The sequence below is a fragment of the Taudactylus pleione genome, unplaced genomic scaffold (genome assembly GCF_031769625.1).
Source record: "Taudactylus pleione unplaced genomic scaffold, aTauple2 ptg000484l, whole genome shotgun sequence".
Classification (NCBI taxonomy): domain Eukaryota; kingdom Metazoa; phylum Chordata; class Amphibia; order Anura; family Myobatrachidae; genus Taudactylus; species Taudactylus pleione.
The window spans coordinates 982,501-1,007,660 of NW_028284886.1; the positions used below are offsets into that span (position 1 = coordinate 982,501).

General features: G+C 47.3%; 1 protein-coding gene across 1 annotated transcript in view; it reads right to left on the minus strand.

Annotated features, from left to right (window-relative positions):
* The window catches only part of NUP210L (nucleoporin 210 like), a 106,616-nt gene that overhangs the window by 28,760 nt on the left and 52,696 nt on the right, over positions 1-25,160 (minus strand). Inside the window, exons 31-37 of the mRNA XM_088449433.1 lie at positions 24,920-25,095; positions 22,920-23,140; positions 19,457-19,593; positions 16,858-16,984; positions 10,654-10,803; positions 4,980-5,218; positions 2,865-3,057 (exon numbers count right to left, since the gene is read on the minus strand). Coding sequence (XP_088305559.1) covers positions 2,865-3,057; positions 4,980-5,218; positions 10,654-10,803; positions 16,858-16,984; positions 19,457-19,593; positions 22,920-23,140; positions 24,920-25,095 — 1,243 coding nt within the window. The remainder of the gene's footprint in view (positions 1-2,864; positions 3,058-4,979; positions 5,219-10,653; positions 10,804-16,857; positions 16,985-19,456; positions 19,594-22,919; positions 23,141-24,919; positions 25,096-25,160) is intronic.

The following is a 25,160-nucleotide window of genomic DNA, read 5'->3' on the forward strand; positions in this document are numbered from 1 at the left end:
GCCCCCTGTAGTAAGCCCCCCCCCCCGCGCACACACATACACACACACAAAAAAATACCTTAAACCCCGCTCCAGTGCCTGCCGCTCTCTGTCCCCAGCGCCCGCTCCTCGGAACTATGGGAGTGATGTCATGGCATCACTCCCATAGTGCACTGCGGGACCCGGAAGCTGGAGCTCAGGAGTGACCTCTGTCCTCCGGCTGCCCCTGGCTCTGCGGGGGGAGAGAAGGAGTGGCAAATGGAGGGTGCAGGGGGTGCGATCGCAGGGCCGACGGGCCCCTTAAGCCCCATAGCAATTACACCCGTCGCAGTTAGGCGGACTCAGAAGCGCCCTCCAGTAGCTGGCTAAATTTGCCTAGTGGTAGCGCAGGCCCAGGTAATCTCCCTGATTGTACCCTACCCCCATTAAGAAGCGTTTATATATTAAAAAACAGAGATATACACATTAAAATGGGATCATTAGGGTAAATTTACTAAAGTGAGCTTTTAGAAGTGAGTTTTATAAGAGATGTTGGCCATAGCAACCAATCAGATTCTACTTAATAATTACCTAGCACCATCTAGAAGATAATAGCTAGAATCTGATTGGTTGCTATGGGCAACTTCTCTTCTAAAGCTCACTTCTAAAAACTCTCACTTTAGTAAATTTACCCCTTAGTATAATTTCCCTGCATTGGTTATAATAAGACACAATGATCCCTATGGTTACATGCATTTTCTGAAAAGTATCAGTGTGTTTTCATCAACAAGTACATCTTACTGACTGCTTTGGGGATCGTTTACATTTGGATGTAAATCAATGTTAGGACACGCCCCTCAGATGTAGCAGTACACGCCCCTCAGATGTAGCTGTACACGCCCACTTTACCGCCACGCTCATAGGTGCTGCTTTCACAATCTCCCTGACATGTTTTTTCAAAAATAGTTAAGTATGAACTGAACCAGGCTTGCCTACCCTCCCGATTTGGCCGGGAGCCTCCCGATTTTCGGGTGCCGCTCCCGGCCCCCCGGAAAGGCAGGCAAGCCTCCCGGAAGTCTACTACCCTCCCTACGTCCCCCCTGAAAAAACTGAATCGTGTCATCATGGCCCCGCCCCCTGCTTCACAACGCCGAAAATAACGGCATTGTGAAGAGGGGGCGGAGCCACGATGACGCAATCGTGCGGTCCCGCCCCGGCTCCGCCCCGGCTCCGCCCCCAATGTGAACCAAATTGACTGGTCCCGCCCCCGGCTCCGCCCACAATGGCCGGCCCACCCCCTGCTGTTAGCCGACAATCAGCTCCCTCCCGGAAGGCTGGAGCTGATTGTCGGCAAGTATGAACTGAACACACCAGAACTTTGGGGTTCTGACCTGAATTGAGTCCCAGCTTGGATCACTTTTGGCGTTCTGAGTAGAACAGAGTCCTAGCTTGGATTACATTCAAACCATGCTTGCCAACATCCTGGCATTCCCCCCCCCCCCCATAGTGGGGGTTGTAGCGTGGCATAGGGGTACGCAGCCAGGGACAATACCTGGCATTAGAGGTGAAGTGGGGGCGTGATCACACGATCGTGTCATTTTGGCACCACCCCGTTACACAATGCCAAGATTACAGGTATTGTGAAGCAGGGGGTCGGGTTATGATGATGCGATTCAGCGCAAATCGTGTCATTGGCCCCCCTGCTGCGGGGTTGTGTGGGAGATGTGGGTGGGTTCAGGGGGTTGGTGGGCAGGAGATTTGCCTGCTTTACTGCGGGTGGGGGCACCACCCGATTTTTGGGAGGCTCGCGGCCGAATTGGGAGATTAGGCAAATATGATGTAAACAGGTCCAAATTATATGATTTTAGATGGTTCTTTATCAACTTTAAAGAAAACCAAAACCGAATCAAAACACTTGAGGGTGGTTTTGCGAAAACTAAAACCATAAACATTCGAAGGTGGTTTTGCATAAACCATATCCAACCAAACACAGGAGCCCTCTAGATTTAAACTGTTTAATAGACATTAGACAATGGGGTATATTTAGAAATGGAGTGGTTGCCCATAGCAACCAATGATCATCTACTGAACATTTATCTAGCACCTTCTAGAAGATAATAGTCAGAATCTGATTGGTTGCTATGGGCAACATCTACACTTCTAAAAACTCTCACTTTATTAAATATACCCCAATGTATCTATCAAACCTGGTCCAACTCGAGGCAGATTCCCAAAATGATTTGGACCCATGACTTGAATTTCAAATGAATCACTTAGGTGTACCCTATGAAATGGCGTTACTAATCTAACACTGGCAAACAGCCGAATAAATGTAATAAAAATATATATAAGACTTGATTCGTTTTTATACACATAGGAGGTTTTTTAATTAGCCGCGGGTTTCCCCCATGACTAATTACTGGCAAAAATCCCTGCGGAGCTGGGAAAGGCTATTCAATGAAATAGCCTTTTGCCCGCGCCGAAAAATCAGGATTCAGGTGCGGAAACCCACTGATTCCAGAATCAATGGATTTTTTCACCACTAGCGAACCCAATGTTGTGTTTTTTTTCCTGCGGACATTACCTCGCAACTCCATAGGCTGCGAGGTTTAATCCGACTGCGGGGGCTCGCACGCGGGGTAATCTCCGCTAATTGACTAGCTCCGGCGCAGAAATTAGCTTTTCAGCGGCTAATTGAATACGCCCCATAGTGCTATTGTGTAACTAGCCTATAAAATACATAATATATTAAAATTGTATTGTTTAGTGATGTGTCTCTATATACAATATATTATGCATTGTATGCAAGTTTCACAAAAGCACTGTTATAATATAGAACAATTTCTTCTCATTTCCATTTTGGGAGATCTATCACATTGCAGCCTAATGCAAGGCTTCATACTCACCTTCCAATGCAGCCTGTACAGGCAGAGCTATGTTCTGTCCAGTAAGGGCACAGGAAACGTTAATAAATAGGGGTACCCTGGACACCAGAATGGATTGAATGTCCAATACAGAGATGGGGAAAAGCACAAGTCCCGGACGCTTTTCTGAAACGAGGGCCCTTCCCAAAGAGACGGCAGGAAAACTAGGAACAATCTATAGATAAAGAAGAGGGGATAAAATAAAAACATTAAAGTGAGCTGGATAATATGCGCCTTACAGTACTACTCTAAATGGTATATAGCTGCACGTGTAAACCATAGCGTGGTTTTAGATAGCAGACAAATAGAGATTAGTGAATTTGATATACAGGTATTAGGTCAATAATTCTATTTTAGTATAATTAGCAAAATAACTTTTAAGCTATAGGAATTGCTTATACTGTAAGGGGTAAATTTACTAAGATTCGTATTGGTCCGAGATTGCTATCTCGGGTGAAAATATACATGTAATGCGGCTTCTGATTGGCTGGCGGGCCGTGGGAATTCCCAAGGAGGCCTGTCAGCTGTCATTCGCAAAGTATAGCTAGGTGTGACAACACACATAGCAATACTTGTCCGTATGGCTTCGGGTCAGTCGTTTTGTTTCCAAGTACGGGGATGCTACGGAGAGCCGCGCGAGGATGGAGGCGAGTGTAGGATCTTTTTTTTCAGGTACACCCTATGGGACAAGGGGACAGAACATCTGGCAGCAGGTAAGTATGTGTGAATGGGATAGTTAGGTGTGTAATAAAGTTATACTATATACGGTGTGTGTGTGTTCTGTCTTTTTTTTAACTATTTATTTTACAGTGGGGGTATGAGTGCTGGATGCCTGCTGGCACTTGTAGTTCCACAAGTGCCAAAGGGCAGGCATGCTAGCACCTGTAGTTCCACTGTAAAATACAAAAGTTTTCAAATATTTAACACACTATTACCCCCATACACACTGCTCCAGGGGTGCGGGGAAGAGCCCTGGGATTCAGACCAAGCCTTGGGTGCTCAGGAGAGGGGGGGACCCCTTCTTGTGGGGAGTCCCCACCTCCCCTAAGATCCCTGGCTTGACCTGACCGGCTTGGGGTGCGAATGCTTTGGACATGGAGGCCCGGTGATAGGGTCTCCTGGCTGTGGCATTACACCCCAGTTGGTTTGGATCCGGTGCTGGTTTTAAATATAGGTGGACCCCTACGCATTCCCCCCCTAAATTTAAAACCAGGACTGGCCCTGCAGCCAGGTGCTGGTTCCTAAATTATGGTGGAACCCTACACATTTTGTTCCCTGTAATTTCCGGAAACCAGGACTGGCTAACCATTTTTTTTCTAAAAAATTAACCCTTAACATATAAAAAAAAAAAACAAGCAGCTTGCACATATGTCACTGATATGTGCAGGCTGCTTGTTTGGGAGAGAAAGTCGGGCAGGCAAATCGGGTCTTCAACACGGACAGGATCGATCAAATACGCCATCAAACAAAATGATCCTGTAAAAACGAAATTTCACGATTTTTAAAGTGAAAAAAAAACGTCCGTTTTTGATCGATCCTATCCAAGTTGAAAATGGGACAAATCGGGACCAAAACGAATCTTAGTAAATTTACCCCTAAATGTCTATCGCTATTTATTATATTTAAAAAAAAATAAGAAAAAATTTTGGGAGCCTGATTCTGAGTGGGATGCAAAAGTGCCCGCAGCATTGTCTATTGGCTGTCGCCCCTATGCGGGTCTCTGCAAATGGCCTACAAACAGGATCCAGTCAAGATGCCGGTGGACGGGATGGCGGACGTCATGATACAGACGCCGGATTCCCGATGCCCGTCAGACTGCCAATGCCAGCATCCCGAAGGGTTCAAGATACCAACTTTGGCATCCTGACCGCCGGCATCCCGAAGGCAAGTATGCGGTTTACGGTTAGGGACCAGCTGGGGGAGGTTAGGTACATATCGGTGATATTATTGCCAGTATGTACCCCATAATGGGCGGTATAATGCTTAGTACAACCCGTCCCCTATGTGTCTGTATGTATGGCTTACTAGTCAATATAGTGTTCTCAATCTGAGTCGCCCTTTGGAGCAGAGCCCCAGGCTGCAGGACACGGCTCATACCTGTACTTTCTTTATTACTGCAGGGATTCCGTAGAGCCGGATATAACCTGCAACTTTGCGCCTGCTGAAAACCAACTCTGACTGTAGAAGATGGAAGGCTGGGTAGAAAGGGAGGTGGAGCGTCCTGCTCCCTCCTTCCACTAGAGATGCCTTCACCTCCACTAAAGTCTCCGCTGTGCTCATGGCCTGCAGCTCCACGTCCGGCAGGGGTCTGATCGAGATCACGCAAGTATATTGCCCTGCAAGTACGACATATGCACTCACACAACTCTGTCTTACAGGCAAGAAAATAATAAGTGTACAGTGAATCTTGTTTAATTAAAATTAGTTTATCTCTTTGATTAGAGCAACGTACCCATCTTACTTAAAGGGGGGTAATCCAGGTGATGTCCGGGCAAAGTGCTATCGGGACAGTGGGGTCTATGTCTACGGCACCATGCAGGCACTCACACATGCAGAGGCACACACACAGGAGGCACTCACACATGCAGAGTGATACGCACAGCAGGCACTCACACATGCAGAGTCATACGCACAGCAGGCACTCACACATGCAGAGTCACACGCACAGCAGGCACTCACACATGCAGAGTCACACACACAAGAGGCACTCACACATGCAAAGGCACACTCACAGCAGGCACTCACACATGCAGAGTCACACTCACAGCAGGATCTCACACATGCAGAGGCACACTCACAGCAGGCACTCACACATGCAGAGTCACACTCACAGCAGGATCTCACACATGCAGAGGCACACTCACAGCAGGCACTCACACATGCAGAGTCACACTCACAGCAGGATCTCACACATGCAGAGTCACACGCACAGCAGGCACTCACATGCAGAGTCACACGCACAGCAGGATCTCACACATGCAAAGGCACACGCACAGCAGGCACTCACACATGCAGAGGCACACACACAGCAGGCACTTACACATGCAGAGGCACACGCACAGCAGGCACTCACACATGCAGAGGCACACGCACAGCAGGCACTCACACATGCAGAGGCACACGCACAGCAGGCACTCACACAAGCAGAGGCACACGCACAGCAGGCACTCACACATGCAGAGGCACATGCACAGCAGGCACTCACACATGCAGAGGCACTCGCACAGCAGGCACTCACACATGCAGAGTCACACTCACAGCAGGCACTCACACATGCAGAGACACACGCACGGCAGGATCTCACACATGCAGAGGCACACGCACGGCAGGCACGCACAGCAGGCACTCACACATGCAGAGGCACATGCACAGCAGGCACTCACACATTCAGAGGCACTCGCACAGCAGGCACTCACACATGCAGAGTCATACTCACAGCAGGCACTCACACATGCAGAGACACACGCACGGCAGGATCTCACACATGCAGAGGCACACGCACGGCAGGCACTCACACATGCAGAGGCACATGCACAGCAGGCACTCACACATGCACACACACAGCAGGCACTCACACATGCAGAGTCACATTCACACATGCAGAGGCACACGCACAGCAGGCACTCACACATGCAGAGGCACATGCACGGTAGGATCTAACACATGCAGAGGCACACGCACGGCAGGCACTCACACATGCAGAGGCACACGCACGGCAGGATCTCACACATGCAGCGGCACATGCACAGCAGGATCTCACACATACAGCGGCACACGCACAGCAGGATCTCACACATGCAGCGGCACACGCCCAGCAGGATCTCACACATGCAGAGGCACATGCACAGCAGGATCTCACACATGCAGAGGCACACGCAAAGCCGGAATTCACACATGCAGAGGCATTCACACATGCAGAGTCATACGCACAGCAGGCACTCACACATGCAGAGTCAAACATACAGCAGGATCTCACACATGCAAAGGCACACTCACAGCAGGCACTCACATATGTAGAGACACACGCACGGCAGGATCTCACACATGCAGAGGCACACGCACAGCAGGCACTCACACATGCAGAGGCACACGCACAGCAGGATCTCACACATGCAGAGTCACACTCACAGCAGGATCTCACACATGCAGAGGCTCATGCACAGCAGGATCTCACACATGCAGAGTCACACTCACAGCAGGATCTCACACATGCAGAGGCACACGCACAGCAGGCACTCACACAGCAGGATCTCACACATGCAGAGGCACACGCACAGCCAGAATTCACACATGCAGAGGCACTCACACATGCAGTCATATGCATAGCAGGCACTTACGCATGCAGAGTCACACACAGGAGGCACTCACACATGCAGAGGCACACGCACTGCAGGCACTCACACATGCAGAGTCACACACACAGGAGGCAGTCACATGCAGAGTCACACACACAGCAGGATCTCACACATGCAGAGGCACACGCACAGCAGGATCTCACAGATGCAGAGGCACACGCACAACAGGATCTCACACATGCAGAGGCACACGCACAGCAGGCACTCACACAGCAGGATCTCACACATGCAGAGGCACACGCACAGCCAGAATTCACACATGCAGAGGCACTCACACATGCAGTCATATGCATAGCAGGCACTTACGCATGCAGAGTCACACACAGGAGGCACTCACACATGCAGAGGCACATGCACTGCAGGCACTCACACATGCAGAGTCACACACACAGGAGGCAGTCACATGCAGAGTCACACACACAGCAGGATCTCACACATGCAGAGGCACACGCACAGCAGGATATCACAGATGCAGAGGCACACGCACAGCAGGATCTCACACATGCAGAGTCACACTCACAGCAGGCACTCACACATGCAGAGTCACACTCACAGCAGGCACTCACACATGCAGAGTCACACTCACAGCAGGATCTCACACATGCAGAGTCACACTCACAGCAGGATCTCACGCATGCAGAGGCACTCACACATGCAGAGTCATATGCACAGCAGGCACTCACGCATGCAGAGTCACACACAGGAGGCACTCACACATGCAGAGGCACACACACTGCAGGGACTCACACATGCAGAGTCACACTCACAGCAGGCACTCACACATGCAGAGTCACACTCACAGCAGGATCTCACACATGCAGAGGCACACTCACAGCAGGCACTCACACATGCAGAGTCACACTCACAGCAGGATCTCACACATGCAGAGGCACACTCACAGCAGGCACTCACACATGCAGAGTCACACTCACAGCAGGATCTCACACATGCAGAGGCACACTCACAGCAGGCACTCACACATGCAGAGTCACACTCACAGCAGGATCTCACACATGCAGAGTAACACTCACAGCAGGATCTCACGCATGCAGAGGCACACGCAGAGCACAGAGCTGTGCAGTTGTTAGTATTAATGGATGAACACCTTAGCCTGCCACTGGGGACAAGTTTCATGTTAGGGGGAGAATTTGCTTCCACCTGCTACCCCCCTGGATACACCACTGACAACTTCTATGGTGAACAACATTAGTACAAGTCCCTCACAGGGTTTATCAACACCTTCAAAACCAAAGCTGGTTCTTCCCTCATCCAGTGGTTTCATCTTCCACCTTCATTATCTTTCCTGATTTGGAACTTTGCACGTCTGTATCTTACCAGCCCGACTGCTAGTACTAGGATGGCATTCCCCTTCTGGTATGATCACTGTCTGAGCCTTGCCAGCCATTTCTGTCCATGCCGCCTCAAGGAAAAACAGCAGCGTCCAGCACACAAAGGCCATTAGCAGCAGCTTCTGGCACCAACACTTGCAGCAACAGCAGCCGCCCACATCCAAGACTCTTTACATCACCTTCCGGTCCATGGTCCCATCTTGCACATAGGATAGCTGAGCCAAACTCCTGTACAACTCGCTGGTAGGCCGCTCTGCCCGGTTTATAAATCTAGGGTGCTAACTTATCATAGCAGCTCACTCAATGGTGACATTGGTGGGCATCCCGTGGTGGGCCAATCAGCAAAGGGTGCAATGGTTAAGTGACGGTACAGGGACGGGGATAAGTAACAGAGGTAAGTGTAAGCACCACAGGCTCGAGGGGGTTAATACATTGGCACATCTCTGCTATGGATGATGGAGTAGCAGTCGCCATTAGAGCCTTGGGATTGCGTCCAGGCATGAAGATCCACAGTCAAAGAATCGTTTAACCACATTTCCGTTTGTTGGCAGTTTTGTGTTGGGCGAATAACTGGATGCGGAGGAAGTCACTGTCGGTAAATAATTTGCCGCAAGACCATAGAGCTAGAGGCCTTCCTTCTCCCCAGCACTTCTAGGTAATTCTGCAATACACAGCAAGGATCTTTTGTCCAGTTCATATAGTTGCTGCACTGAATTTAAATGCTTAATGTCAGGATGTCAGAAGGGCTACTTCTTCAAACTGGATACAGACACTATGTCGGCATGTAATGTACGTCAACAGCACACATCGACATTGTTATATCAAGGCGTGCGATGTCAGCTTGTTCCATGTTGACACTGCCATGATGTCGACATGTTTACAATGTTGACTGCCAACCTAAAAGCTCTTCATAACCCTAATATGAACATGTCATATGTCGACATTTTGTCCATGTTAATGTTTCCAGATGTCGACATGTTAGATTTAGACATTTTAACCATGTCGACATTATGAATGATCACATAGTGGGCGGGATGCACGAAGTATTGCAATTTGCATGTGATGCATCCCGCCGCTCTTCGCATGCATGCCGGCGTTATTAATTATGTCGGCATGCGTGAACAAAAACGCAAAGGACAACTCTCTCTGTAACAGTTGTCCTTTGCAAGTGAGGGTTAGGGTCTATGACCCAAAAGTCCCCCTAGTGTCATTCTGTGCATGTGCTGAAGGACGCACGCACTGCGGGGGGTGCTGGGAGGGATCTGATTGGATCTGCATTTTCGGGGGTTTGACTGCATTTCTCACATTGCAGCATCCCACCCCTTGTATGAGGACATCATGGATGCATACCCTTCAAATAAGCCATCAATGCTCCAATGATACAGGACAATTGAGCAGTATTAATAACAAAAACATTGCGTTTGATTCAGTGATGGACGCAGTTTACATTGGTCCTGTGTATTTGGACGCAGCAGCGGTGCTGACATATGTTAATGTTGCAGGAGGCGCCGGAGAAGGAAAAGGCTCCTGACAGTATGGCAGATCCCAGTGCTGCGTCCTAAGATGGATCATCTGAGAGACTATCAGTGATCTAAGTAACCCTGAAGTTACTCAGATCAGCCCTCGCAGCTCCGTAGCCGAGACCAGGAAGTCTGCATTAAAAGACTCAGACAATGGCCTTGTCATTTCCAGAAAACGAGGTCGATATGCCCCAGCCCGCCCCCAAACGCCCACAGCTGGGGAAAAGTCAGGCTGAGTCTAAGGGGACACATTCACATGTGCAGAACGGGTCCTGCCCCGACGCCCCACCATTGGTGATGTACACAAACCATTGGGCATCTCTGAATGAGGCCCATTGTCATGTCAGTCTTTATAACCTCTCTTTGGAAATCGGTGGCAACAATGTTTTCATGTCACTATATATAATTATTGTTCACTACTCTTGGCAGCAGGATAAGCAGTTACAATATGTATTATGTGAGTGCTTTTTTGCACCTTTGAGACTATTTAATGATTCGATTCAGGTACTGGCGAGGAGAGCGTCTGCCCGTTTCTCATATTCCCTACCTGACTCCACACTGAACTCGGGCCTGGTCTGGAACACTGTTGTGGCTGAGATCTGCCGGGATTGGTTAGTGAATTGTACAGAGCAGAGAAGATGATCAGCAGGTCTTAAACTATCCTTGATCGCCTCCACCTGAGCGTCACTGCATGGACCTGACAAATAGAATTATGAAGGGTTGGTTTGGTCGGGCAGCATTTTGTGCACCAGATCCAAATTCACTACCACTGTCTCCTTTGTTTGCACTGGAAGATGCTGCCCAACTCCATGCCTTGACAATGTCGAAATAGAAAGTGATCTCTTACTACTAGTACTGTGTTGCTGGTGTTGGGTACAGGATGCCGGCGCTCGGGATCCCGGCGGTCAGAATCTCGATGCATGCATCCCGACAGGGTTAGGATACCGACACCTGTGGATAAGTGTCCTAACCCTGCCTCCAAACCTAACCCCCCCAGCCATGCACCCTAAACCTAACATTCCCCCCCCCCCCCTTTAGGTTTAATATTTAGTTGCACTCTAACTGCCGGACTTATTCCAAAATGCAGTCGCATTCTAATATAATCAGAGTTAGTTTAAAAGAGAGTTTCTCTACAAAAGTATCTGACATGTGAATTCTTTAAGAGCACAAAGACAGAACGGTATTAAAGTGGATTGATTTGATTATAGAGTCACAATGCTTACAGTATAAAAATATGTTTGTTTGTTTTTTTAAATTGACACGCGCATCTATTAAAGGAAAACAGAAATAGAAAATGGAAACCCTTGCATAACCTCTGGTGTAATCTGTGACTTGTGGGAAAGCAAGCTTATGGCATACTGATTCACAGAGAAATGATAATTTGTAGTATAATTTCATTGGGACATCACTGTGTGATGAGCTGCAAATCCATTTCTCTAACTCATATAAATATATCAGGACTTGTATTAGCTCAAACAAATATAAGATATGGAATAAATGACACTATGACACAGAATATGGCTATACAGTATTAATTTTTAGGAGAGGTAGATCACTGCTATACATTAGCTTCATTATAGAGAGCAGAAATAGGTGTTAGCTGATGCTTTAGGGCTGCTCGCGGGTTGATTGCTGGTATGTAATGTGATGGGTGTGGTACAAAATGGCGACATTCAGAATGTCAACATGGCCATTTCGTCGACATGTCAACTGTCGACATTGACATAACGTTGACAGTGATTTTGAGCCATTTGTAGCCGTAACCCTAAACGCCTAACCCTACCTAACCGAGGCCTAACCCCAACCACACCCTAACCACCTAACACCAACCGTAACCGCACCCTAACACTACCGTAACCGCCTAACCCTACTTAACCGAGACCTTACCCTAACTGCAGCCTAAACGCCTAACCCTAAACGCAGCCTAACCCTACCTGTGGCCTAACCCTAATTGCAGCCTAACCCTACCCTAAACACCTAACCCTACCAAACCGAGGCCTAACCCCAACTGCATCCTACAGTACATTAACCGCCTAACCCTACCTAATCGCTGCCTATCCCTAAACACAGCCTAACCCTACCTAAACGCAGTCTAACCCTAACACTAACATTGAATGTTGACATTATGACCATGACAACATTGTGATTGTCGACATTTTAAATGTCGATATTTTGTCCATATCAACATTCTGACCTTGCTGACATTCTGGTGTCAACTTTCTGAATGTCGACATAATGACTGCATACCAATGGAAACTTCTGGGCCCATTAACCATGAAAACAGACCTCGTGACTCAATTTGTGGCTATTACAATCTTCCCCGTGGACTTTGCACAGAGACACATCCCACAGCGGGGAGCTGACAAATTCCTTGTTATGCACTCAGGGCCTGATCCAGCAAGGAAAACATGGATGCAAATGCACGCAACGGGCCGATGTTCGCGGTCTACGCATGCGTCTGGGTCGCAGTGCACGAATCGCTCACTGCATCCGAAAAAGCGAGCGCAGTGAATACTCAAGCCCAGGGTAAAGTGATTGACAGGAAGTGCCATTTGTGGATGGATACGGGGAGTGGTCGGCAGAACGCAGGTGTGCCAGTGCGTTCGCACCCCGTTACAGGGGTGTGCATAAATTAGCCACTGGGATGCCGGACGAAGCTTGGCGTCCCTCTGCATGCAGGAAGTCTCTCAACTCAGGTCTACCTTTAGTCTGCGTGCGGATTCGATGTTCCCGATGTTCCTGATGTTTTCTCAGCCTTGCGCATCAGTACGGACGTTAGCGGAGGGTAAAGGGGGCGGCATTATGTAGTGCTGGACGTCTGCATCTTTGTGCTGTGATTGCCGTACGTATGCAATCATTAGCATATTCTCGCAGCGGCCGGATGCGTGTGTCTGCATCCGTACGTTCTTTGCAGAATCAGGCCTTCACTGGACAATGGGGCTAATTTTGAGTTGTGAGCAGAGCAAAAATAAACAAGCAACTTTGCACCTGGACAAACCATGTTGCACTGCAAAGGGGGCTGCACAGGGGCAGACACAGGATTTCTACAGAGGGGTTTCCAAATGCTTGATTTTAAAGCAAGTGTGGCCAGTCCATGAAAGGGGCACTTAACCAGCTATAATATACGGCATAAGAAGTACAGTTTACAGTAGTGTACAGTATGTAATAATTCTGACATATACAGGACCAGCAAAAACAGTAAGCCATTCTATGAGGAAGTAGGGCCGTCCTGTTAATGTTTTTATTTCGGACGTGGGATCCATTGCAGATCATTTGAGCAAGTTTGGGAATCTGGAGGGACAGAAAAAGAACCTTGCACTGCCCTGGACATATACAGTCAGGTGCATAAATATTGGGACATTGAAAGAATTTTCATATTTTGGCCTCTATTCACCACCACAATGGCTTTGATATGAAACAAACAAGATGTGCTTTGCCTGCAGACTTTCAGATTTAATGTGAGGGTAATTACATCCAAATCAGGTGAACGGTGTAGGAATTACAACGGTTTCTATATGTGCCTCCCACTTTTTAATAGGCCAAAAGTAATGGGACAAACTAAACAATCCTAAATCTTTCACTTTTCAATACTTTGTTGCAAATCCTTTGCAGGCAATTACAGCCTGAGGTCTGGAACGCATAGACATCACCAGACGCTGGGTTTCATCCCTGGTGATGCTCTGCCAGGCCTCAACTGCAAATGTCTTCAGTTCCTGCTTGTTCTTGGGGCATTTTCCCTTCAGTTTTGTCTTCATCAAGTGAAATGCATGCTCAATCGGATTCAGGTCAGGGGATTGACTTGGCCATTGCATAACATTCCACTTTTTAGCCTTAAAAAACTCTTTGGTTGCTTTTGCAGTATGCTTCGGGTCACTGTCCATCTGCACTGTGAAGCGCCGTCCAATGAGTTCTGAAGCATTTGACAGAATATGAGCATATAATATTGCCCGAAACACTTCAGAATTAATTCTGCTGCTTTTGTCAGCAGTCACTTCATCAATAAATACAAGGGAACCAGTTCCATTGGCAGCCATACATGCCCACGCCATGACACTACCACCACCATGCTTCACTGATGAGGTGGTATGTTTTGGATCATGAGCAGTTCCTTTCCTTCTCCATACTCTTCTCTTCCCATCACTCTGGTACAAGTTGATCTCTGTCTCATCTGTCCATAGGATGTTGTTCCAGAACTGTAATGGCTTTTTTAGATGTTGTTTGGCAAACTCTAATCTGGTCTTCCTGTTTTTGAGGCTCACCAATGGTTTACATCTTGTGGTGAACCCTCTATATTCACTCTTGTGAAGTCTTCTCTTGATTGTTGACTTTGACACATATACATCTACCTCCTGGAGAGTGTTCTTGATTTGGCCAACTGTTGTGAAGGGGTTTTTCTTCACCAGGGAAATAATTCTTCTGTTATCCACCACAGTTGTTTTCCGTGGTCTTCCGGGTCTTTTGGTGTTGCTGATCTCTCCGGTGCGTTCTTTCTTTTTAAGAATGTTCCAAATAGTTGATTTGGCCACACCTAATGTTTTTGCTATCTCTCTGATGGGTTTGTTTTGATTTTTCAGCCTAATGATGGCTTGTTTCACCGATAGTGACAGCTCTTTGGATCTCATATTGAGAGTCGACAGCAACTGATTCCAAATGCAAATGTCACACCTAGAATCAACTCCAGACCTTTTACCTGCTTAATTGATAATGAAATAACGAGGTAATAGCCCACACCTGTCCATGAAATAGCTTTTGAGTTGATAGTCCCATTACTTTTGGCCCCTTAAAAAGTGGGAGGCACATATAGAAACCATTGTAATTCCTACACCATTCACCTGATTTGGATGTAATTATCCTCAAATTAAATCTGAAAGTCTGCAGGTAAATCACATCTTGTTTGTTTCATTTAAAAGCCATTGTGGTGGTGAATAGAGGCCAAAATATGAAAATTCTGTCAATGTCCCAATATTTATGCACCTGACTGTATGTACAGATTGGTCTCCTTATGTACTGGATAGTGTATTATTATACAGTATTGATAGTTGAACCTATAGATGGTCTATATCAGTGCACCCCCAACAGTGCATGTTTTCCCGATCTCCTAGTTGGTGCACAAGTGTATTCATTACTGACTGACACATTTTAAAACATCAACAGGTTGAGCTAATAATTTCATTTGGGACACTGAGGGCATCTTAAAAACATGCAACTTATGTATTATATGCTATATCAATTGTAGGCATCATGATGTGGGCTGGGGATGGGGGTTTCCAGGCAACCGGAACCCCCCTGCATTTTACTATGGGGCAAATACATGTATTGTTTATTTTTGCATTCAGGGTCAATACTAGCTGCTTTTGCATGAAGCCCACAAATGCAGGGGGAGACGCAGGGTTTCTAGAGGGGGAATTCTAAATAGTAAATTGAGTGTGGCCAGCCCATGAAGAGGACATAATTATCATGTAGCAAGTTATAGTCTGCCTCACACAAGGTGAAGTATATGTAATATGTCAGACAAATACAGGTTCTGCAATCACAGTAAACAGTGATATGCGGCACTAGGGCCAACTTGCTTATGAGCTGAATGTTTTTCATTTCTGGATGTGGGCACCATTCAACAATCCAAGGCCCCTCCTGTGAGGAGCATTGTAGCAAGTCCGGGGGAGCAGCAGAAGAACTTAGCCCCAGCCGTGGACATATAAACATTAGTCTCCTTGTACAATGGATAGTGTATGTAATGGAGTATTAATAATTTAGCACTATAGATGGTCTAGACCAGTAATGTCAAACTGGGGTTCTTCAGCTGCAGTGGAACTACACGTCCCAGCATGCACTGCCAGAGTTTTGCTATTAGGGCATGCTGGGATATGTAGTCCCACAGCAGCTGGAGGCCCCGAGTTTGACACCACTGGTCTAGACCATTGATTCCCCTAATAGTGCATGTTTTCCAGACCATCTAATTGGAGCACAGGTGTATGCAGTATTTCACCTGTAATACTGAGGAGATCTGTAAAACATGTGCTGTTAGGGTTCATGAAGACTAAAGGCCTGATTCAGAGAAGAACGGTAATAACAATGCAACCGCGTACTCTCACAGATCGCAGCTGCTAAAATATGCTAATGTTTTCCAAAGCATAGCCGAGCATAGAGCCGCCCACCGCCGCCTTCTCATATCTGTATGACGACGTGCAACAGCATAAACATCGGTACCATCGACGCACAGAAGGCAGCCATGCTACATATGCAGCAAGTCTGACCAGCCGCAGACTCGGCAGCTCTCCTGACACACAGGGTGTGATTCAGCAAGGATCGCAAGTGCTAAGACGCATGTTTGAGTCCTGGCGGCAACCTAAGTACCGGTCAGCGTATTTAGCTCTAAAGGGAACAGCAGGGGGCTGTTATTGGCAGATTACCTCACCACAGTGACTCTAGAGATCTTACATGGAGGTTTTCAGGTGATCATAAAACAGCTTTATTTTTACACTGCAGTTTAGATTTTAGTTTGGACACACTCCTCTCAAATCTAAATCTCTCTACCATTTTATATCTGATCCCCCCCCCACAGTGCAACATGGTTTTGTTAAGTCGCAAAGTTGATACTTTGCTCCAAACTCTGAGTCAGCTTCAGTTATATGTGCATTAGCATTAAAAGAAAAAAAAACACTAAACACATAGATTTTTCCATTTCTTGAACTTAATACTTATTGACAAAAAGCAGAAAATATGATAACATGGAAACATTTCCAGATGTTACCTTTCAGATCACTGTCTGTGGAGCCGATAGATACAAGCACTTTATATTCACTTCTGCCAGGAAAGTTAGTGAGGTGACTTGGGGAGATAACGCTTACCGTCATTGGCTCTGGGGATACGATCGTCACCTGGGGAACAGAACAAAGCACAAAGTTTCTGCATCCCGTCAATATATTCTCTCTGTGCTAAGTGGTCTGGCCTGGTCTATATACAGTACATATAAACAATTTCTATATCACACGCTCTGATGATGAAATTAATATGTTGCATTATCCCAGATGGGGACATAACCTTTTTTTAAAAAATTACTTCCAAGATTCCACCCTGATAGAATTTACTCATTTGTCACGCTGTTATGCTGTTGCCATTGGGCGTGATTTAGAGGCGCACGCTATTTGCGAGCGCTCGCTCTGAATCAGGGCGGATTTAAAAAAAAAATCTGCCTCCAGGCCGCTCGCTTAGCTGTGGGTGACCACCCACAGCTTTTGCGATCGGCCTGGCGATGGTCGCGATTATCATGACCATCAGGCTTGCGACGAGACCCTTGTGGTAGGGTCTCGGTTCCCACAAGCCCGAGTGAACTTCCTGGTCTAATAGAGCAGGAAGTTCACTACTGACATCACGAATGATGTCAGTAGGGCCGCCCACAAACGGCAGGTGTTCCTTCGGGAACGTCTCAGTTTATCCAGCCACCCCCCCTCCCCGCCTATAAAACGTGGCGAGCTGTCGATCAACATCGACAGCCGCCCTGTTTTGTAGCGAGCCCCGGAGCGAGTGAAGTTCTCACTCGCTCCGGGGCTCGCGCGTGCGCACTGTCCGACCATCGACCCGCTTGCGAGCGCTATGCGCTCGCGAGCGGGTCTGAATCAGGCCCATTGTTCGCAGAGCAAGGTAATGCTGATGTGTCAGGAATTTAGGGGTCTATTTACTAAGCCTTGGATGGAGATAAAGTGGATGGAGAAAGTCCCAACCAATCAGCTCCTAACTGCCATGTCACAGGCAGTGTTTGAAAATTACAGTTAGGAGTTGATTGGTTGGGACTTAATCTCCGTTCATTTTATCTCCATCCAAGGCTTAGTAAATAGACCCTTTAGCACCTGTGCTGCCCACTGTGTGTAGGAAAACATGGCATAGAGGCGTAGAGAGCCCAAGGTTCATATACAGGGGGCTTGCCCGCTTATCAGTGTTCTGCTAATAGGGTGCTTTATTATGTGCACTATCGGTGCATGTTCCGTTCCCTCTGCTATCTTCCATCTGGATGGAAGGATGTCGGATGAGGACATCCTTTTTGCACTAAATATACACTTTTAAAGGCAAACAATGTGTACTCTATTCATTTTAGTAATGCAAGCCATAAGTTATCACCATTTCCAATTAAAAAAAAGCAATGTTACGTTTTTCGGCAGGGGGGCCCAGAACCTAACCCATGGTATGTGCAAGTTCATATGAGTCTTTTACACATGAACTTGAATGCACTAAAATAAGTTTCCATATCTGATGAAGCAGGCTGTGTCTGGCGAAACGCGTCAAACTTCTGGGAGCTACATAGATTGTATGAATTGCTGTCCAATCCAAATTTGGAGGATTCAATTAATAGTGAACCATGGGCTTGATTCAGATATGGAAGCAAATGCCATCTTTTGCAAATGCGATCTCTCACGGATTCGCAATTGCATGCAAAAATATGCTAATGAGTCACTCGCCATCCAGTGCTTAGAGACGCCCACTGAAAGCATCTCTCATCCGCAGCTCACACACAAATCCAGAAACATCGAACGAAGATCAGTTGGCCATTGAACTTCTGAGTAATGGTGCGTACACACGATACGATAAAAAGTCACGATATGAACGATATTGACCATATCGTTATCGTTCAGATCGTTCATTTATTGGTGCCTACCAACCCTCAAATGACCAGCGATGCGCGGTCACGTACGGATGATAACGATATCGACCATCGACAGTGCATGCAGGCCCACCTGGTTGATATCGACCAGGTTACATAGGGTCGCTGGCCCGTCGTTGGTGGGTTGGTGGTGTGCTGGATGAATGATAACGATCATCATCCAGCACATCACGAGGGTGCAGGACGATCAGTTAGCGATATTGTTATCGCTGACTGATCGTACAGTGTGTACGCACCATAAGTCTAAGATGCCGCAGACACAGTGGGTCTCCTGACACAGAGGGCTCTCCTGCTGCGACCCAGTGGTTAATGTATGGATACCCAGAAAACAGCGTTTAAACGGTCTGACGCTCCTGCGTTTTTCTAACCAGCACGTTACCTCCCCCAAACGATCCTCAATGTGAGCGTAATCGCAACTCAATCGATGCACGTGCGCAGTGCAACTGACACACATACGCAATGGCTAAGAATCGCTTAATCTGCGTAAATATTACCATTGCGTCCACTTGTCCACAGGCAAGCACAGATGTGCCTTAATGTACATGCTGCAGGCCTGCATTTGGGATGCTGTAAATAATGGCACAAGACTACCCCCTGTTGTGTGTCGTAGAATATTACTGTTCAGCATTTTCCCCTCTATTCCTTCAGCACTACATTGTCAGAAACCTCAATCAGTCACTGTACCAGCTCTCACCTGCCTGTATGTTGTTAACAACCCTGGGATAATATAGAAGAGAGTTGTGATTCCTTTACTGCAAGCCACAGCGGCACCTGTTACTCCATCTAACAGCAGGATCTGACTTGTTGACACCTGCCAGACCCCCGGCTCATCTGGTGAAGAGAGAGGGTTGCGTTGTACTTGAGTGAAAACAACCATATTCATAAGGTGGAAAAAAACAAGTGTCGTCTTGTATCATATTAATAAGCTGATAGATACCTACTAGGAAAAGTATATTAAACTTCAAACCACTTACCTGCCTCCTATAGCAACTTATTAGCTACAGGTGATTAACTTTTTTATTTTATCACCGATTCCAGTAAATTGCAACCCCAGCTCATAACCAGCCAACTCATCTGCCCTAGTACTTGTGTAAGGTTTGAATCGGCACCAAGGAGATACATGGGGAAGAGAGCCAGCTGTCACTGTTTTCGGTCTTTAATGGCAAAATGTAAACATCTACTCTCAGGTAGGTGGTTTTTAGTTCAGCATACTTCTATCATTATCCCCCTCCATAGTAATCTAGTTCTAGTGGCTTGTTCATGCACTCCTGAAACTTTAAATAAAGACTGGTAACAGAATTGCTTCTGTATTACAGAACAGGTAGATTACACAGAACAGTTTTTCCCCTGGGCTTCGGCTTGGAGGGGCCATCCTAGAAAAGTTTTCTAGGTGGCACTGCAGATTTAAGTAGTTGACCTTCTTAATGAGTTATGGTACATTGACCATTAAGGTTTAAATTAGGGAAAAAGTTGTGCATTTCCATTTGAAGAATGAGAGCAGTGATTCACACAGTCACAAGACTATCCATCCATGAGAGGTCCAAAATTATCCATCCACAAAGGGGCATTCAACCTCCCAAATTATGTATTAACCTGGCACGCCTTCCCTCCTCGCTACATTCACACAACTGTGGTTGGTTTCAGTGGTGGTGTGTGTATATGTGTGTTTGTGTGCGTGTGTGGGGTTATCCCAAATTACACTTCCCTTCCCCAACTGAGCACCCATTAATTATTGCGCATGTCGCGTCCAAAACCCATTTAAAGTACTGCGTAGGACGCTCAAAAGCTGAACTTTTTGCACATTTCTTCTCATCACCTGAGGAGGCAGTGAGCAGAAATGTGGGCGGTCAAGACACTCGCGTCCAATCGGCGCAACAATTTAATTGCTTCGTTGGGCGCCCACTGCTAACAGCCACGATAGAAACGAATGACTTCCCCCTTGGTGTGCGTGCTCTGCTTAGGAGAATAATATCAAAATACAAAATGGTGACTGACTCAGGAGCCCCCTTGTTCCCTTTCATTTGCTTTGGTCACACACCTAACAATTCACCTTTTTTTTTGGACAGTAGTATCACCTATGAGAAGTGGGTGGTTTTACCACCAAGGTCTGCCAGGAGGTTTTTCTGACCACCAAATAAATAGTATTATTTTCTCTTCATCTTAATATACTAGGTCAGGAGGGAGCAATGATGAACCCAGTTATTTTAGGCTGCATATTCTTTTTTCTGAGGAATTTTTAACCTTCGAGATTTTCTTCCCAGTTGATACCCTCTTCTCACACACGCACACGTTGTGTATCCATGATAACTGTAATTAATACAGCAGCGTCATTGACCACGTCACTTGGTTTTTTTTAACTCAGAACTGCTCGCAAAATAGCGGTTGAAAACACCAACCACAAGAATAGCGAGCAGTTCATACGCTGTACGATGTACTCGATTAATCTAATAAATAGCGGACATGACGTATGGTGCGTGCGGCCAGGGGGCGTTTTTATCAAATAAACGAGCGTATGTTTTGCTCGCTCGTTCAGACTTAGAGGTGTGAACAGACTTGTTTTTGAACGAACGACCGCAAATAGCGAACGGCTCTGAATCAGGCCCTCTATGTGTGCTGTAAGTTCCCTAAGCTAATGCGTCCATGTACACAACACACCTGCATGCTATTCGCCTTAATAAAAGTCTACATTAAACTTCTCTGATTCATGGGCCTCTCCCTCCGGATGACATCAACAGTTTTCACTCTCATAAGTTTCTTAGACTGGGATGTACTAAAGGAAAAATGCGGTAAAAACCCTGAAAACTGGGTTTCTACCGCATTTCCATATGTACTAAGCCCTGACCGCACTTTGGGCCTGATTCAGACCCGCTCGCAAGCACATAGCGGTCGCAAGCGGGTCGATGGTGCGCCAGTGCGCACTGCGCGTGCACGAGCCCCGGAGCGAGCGCACAAAGCACTCGCTCCGGCGCTCGCATCCAAAAGGGGAAGCTGTCGATGTTGATCGACAGCTCGCCCCATTTGGAATCCGGGGGGGGGGGGGTGGCTGGGCAAACGGAGGCGTTCCTGCAGGAACGCCTGCCGTATGTGGGCGGCCCTACTGACATCATGAGTGATGTCAGTAGGTGGACTTCCTGATCTATTAGAGCTGGAAGTCCACTCGGCATTGCGAATGCCGAGATCCTACCTTAGGGCCTCCTCACAATGCCGACGGTAGCGATAATTGTGACCGCAAGGGTCTCGTCGCAAGCCCGATGGTCGCGATGGTCTTGACCATCACGACCATCACCTGGCCGCTCACATAAGCTGTGGGTAGCCGCAACTAAAAAAAACAGCGGCCGCCCTGATTCAGAGCCAGCGCTTGCTTTTTGCGAGCGCCTCTGAATCAGGGCCTTTTATCGGTGCAGTCGGTAACAGCACAAAAACCTGGTGTTACCCTATAGAAGCCTATGGGCTTCTTAGCGCACTCTGCTCCCGAAGCTTTGCCGTCCCGCAGTCGTCCAGCGCTGGCCCCCACTCACCTACTCTCCATGCATTATATCGTATCTAAGAATCCAGTACTGAGAATTAATTCCTTCCAGAAGTAAAACTCATCATGCTGAATTGAAATACTCTAAAATGACAGCACTTACTTGTCCTTAAATGTGGACTGGTCACTAAGAAGTTACACAGAAGCGCCCGCCAGGATCTTCCATCTTACTTATCTGGAAGTAGGTATAAACATACCCCCCAGTTTTGCTCAGGAACATTGGGGGAAAAAAATACCATGAACAAGCCACACCCACATTTCATACAAAACACACCCTAATCCACATAGCCACACCCATCCAGAGATAAAATAGCCAACTACTTCCAGTGAGCGCTGCTTCTATCTGAGGGACCAGAGCTCAGTGTGTTATGTAACAAACTCATCCATCAATCCATAATCTATTTATTTCCAAACCCATAACATCAATAATACCCTCAAAAAGCTATGTTAGTCCCCCCAGATTGAGATACGTCAAAGGGGTTGATTTACTTAACGGAGGTGCGGCCTTTGGACATCTGTAGCATGACTGGATAGATTGGGGGCGTGGCTAGGCAGACTAGGGGCATTGCTGGGTGGATTAGGGGCGTGCCAATATTTTGTTGATTTGATTAATACATTTTAGCATTCTCACTGTTGCTGTTGACCAGCTCTGTGCTGAAGCAGATGACTTCTCCGACTCTGTAGGGCTGTGTGAACTCTGGGTATATCGCATCTTCTACAGAAATTGGCACAAAATCTGCCATTCCTGGGTGCGCTTTATCCCACATCCTCAGAAGCGTTACACCTGGTGTCAGTGTTGTCACTAGAAAGGTGTAATTCTTCATTTCCGGTTCTATCAGCAAGAGATCATCTCTGTCAGAGAGAAAAAAGAATTAAAAATGACAATGTACTATTCAGTATATTCAGCAAATATAACGTAAAGTAAACATGTATGGTACAGCTATGGTGCCTCTGAGGAGCCCCTCAACATCCATTGCAGAATGAGAACGCCCCACATCGTCCCCGCTAATACACCCACAGGGTAAACATTGCACAAGCTCTCGCTATGGCGCAGGATATCACAGTCGGGATGCGATCAATATCCCAACCGTGGGGATTCTGGTGGTCAGAATACAGGCAATGGAATCCTGACACCTGTCAATGTCCTGGTGCCGGCATCCCAAAGGTAAATAGCCGGGTTAGTGTTAGGCACTAGGGGGAGGGTTAGGTTTATGCACTAGGGGGGGAGGTTAGGTTCAGGCACCGGGGAAGGAGGGTTAGGGTAGGGAGAGGGGGCAGGTTAGGATACCTACCGACAGGTGTCTGTATTCTTCTAACCCTGTCGGGATGCCGGCGTCGGAATTATGACTGCCGTGATCCGGAACGCCAGCATCCGTACCCATCTATCATATGAACACAAACATTTAGGGGACGATTCTGCTACCACTTTAGCCTCTTTTGCCGTAACGTGTCTGACTGACTGGGACACCAACTTTGTGCATCTTTAGATGCGGCAATCTTGCTTGTTGCATCTCTAGACGCTACCGTCATTCGCGCCATTGAAACATACACCTGCCCCATGCTAGGTGCAGAACCTTCATCAGGGCATGGGCCTCCACTGTAAGCAATTAAGCGTCTGAGTTTGCGACACTCCCATAACACGCCCATAAGGCGGACCATCTTTGTGCGTCTGAATAGTCACCGAGTCCGAGGCACCACCCAGGAACGCCCCAATACATTTCTAAGACCATGCTTCTCAATCACACTGTGGGACGCAAGCGCTGTGCGACTTTTCAGCTGCAGAGACGCAAGCGCAGATGGAAAACATTGACCAGCGGATATCGGCTCAGAAGCAGGCGCTTAGTTTTTAGCTGATATTTGTGCAATGTCTGATCATAGTAGTTTCTATTGCCATGGAAACGGCGGGTGCATCCATACCACACGGTCAGGGAGGCTACACTTACATACCTGAATTGATTAAGAATCATTAAGTTGTTTTAACATCCCTATAGTTGTAGCCTTGTGTGTGATTGTACACTGTATTACTGCAGCTGCAATAAATGAAATCATTTATATGCCTACTAAAATGTTAGGAATATAAATTATTTAATTTATTGCAGCTGCAGAAATGAGTTGGATATGAAATCCCGGCACCGGAAGCCCGACAGAGAAGCCCGATGGAGCATGTAAGTACCCTAACATGCTCCGTCGAGATTCTCCCCCCCCCTAACCCTTCCTTAGGGGTGTCTAACCTTAAGTTCCCCGTGGGATTGCCTACACCTAACCCTCCCCCTCCCGCACCCTAAACCTAGCCCTCCTGGGGGGGTGCCTAATCCTAACCTCCCCCCAGTGGCACCTAACCCTAACCCCCCTTCCCCTAGCCTAACCCTTCCCGGGGGGTGCCTAACCCTAAGTCCCCCCAGGGGTGCCTAAACTTAATCCTCCCCCTTGTGGCTAAGGACGGCTGGACTTACCTCGATCGGGCCAGCGTCCTTCGGCATTCCGGCATCGGAATTAAGATAGGCGTCGGTATAAGACACCTATCTTAAGTCCCTTGTCGGATTTCTGCTGTCGGGATATAAACTACATCCCCTGGAACTCATGCCAGGTTTATATAACAGTATCTATACACAGTATGCATCCTCTGTGTACCTGTTCATGGAAAAGCCAAGCTGAGTTGCCTGGGCGTGGAATATCTGCCCAATGCTGGAGTAAAAGAAGACCACGAGCCTCAAGGTGATCCCGAGGGGCAATGATGCCAGGGGAAGGCCGCTTTTAGTATGGAGCTTGGGTGTTACCTCGATTCTAAAGTAGGACACAGGAGCCACCTGGAAAAGGTTTTACATACAGAGAGATGGGATATACGGTAAACAGTTGACCTCCTGATCCTTAT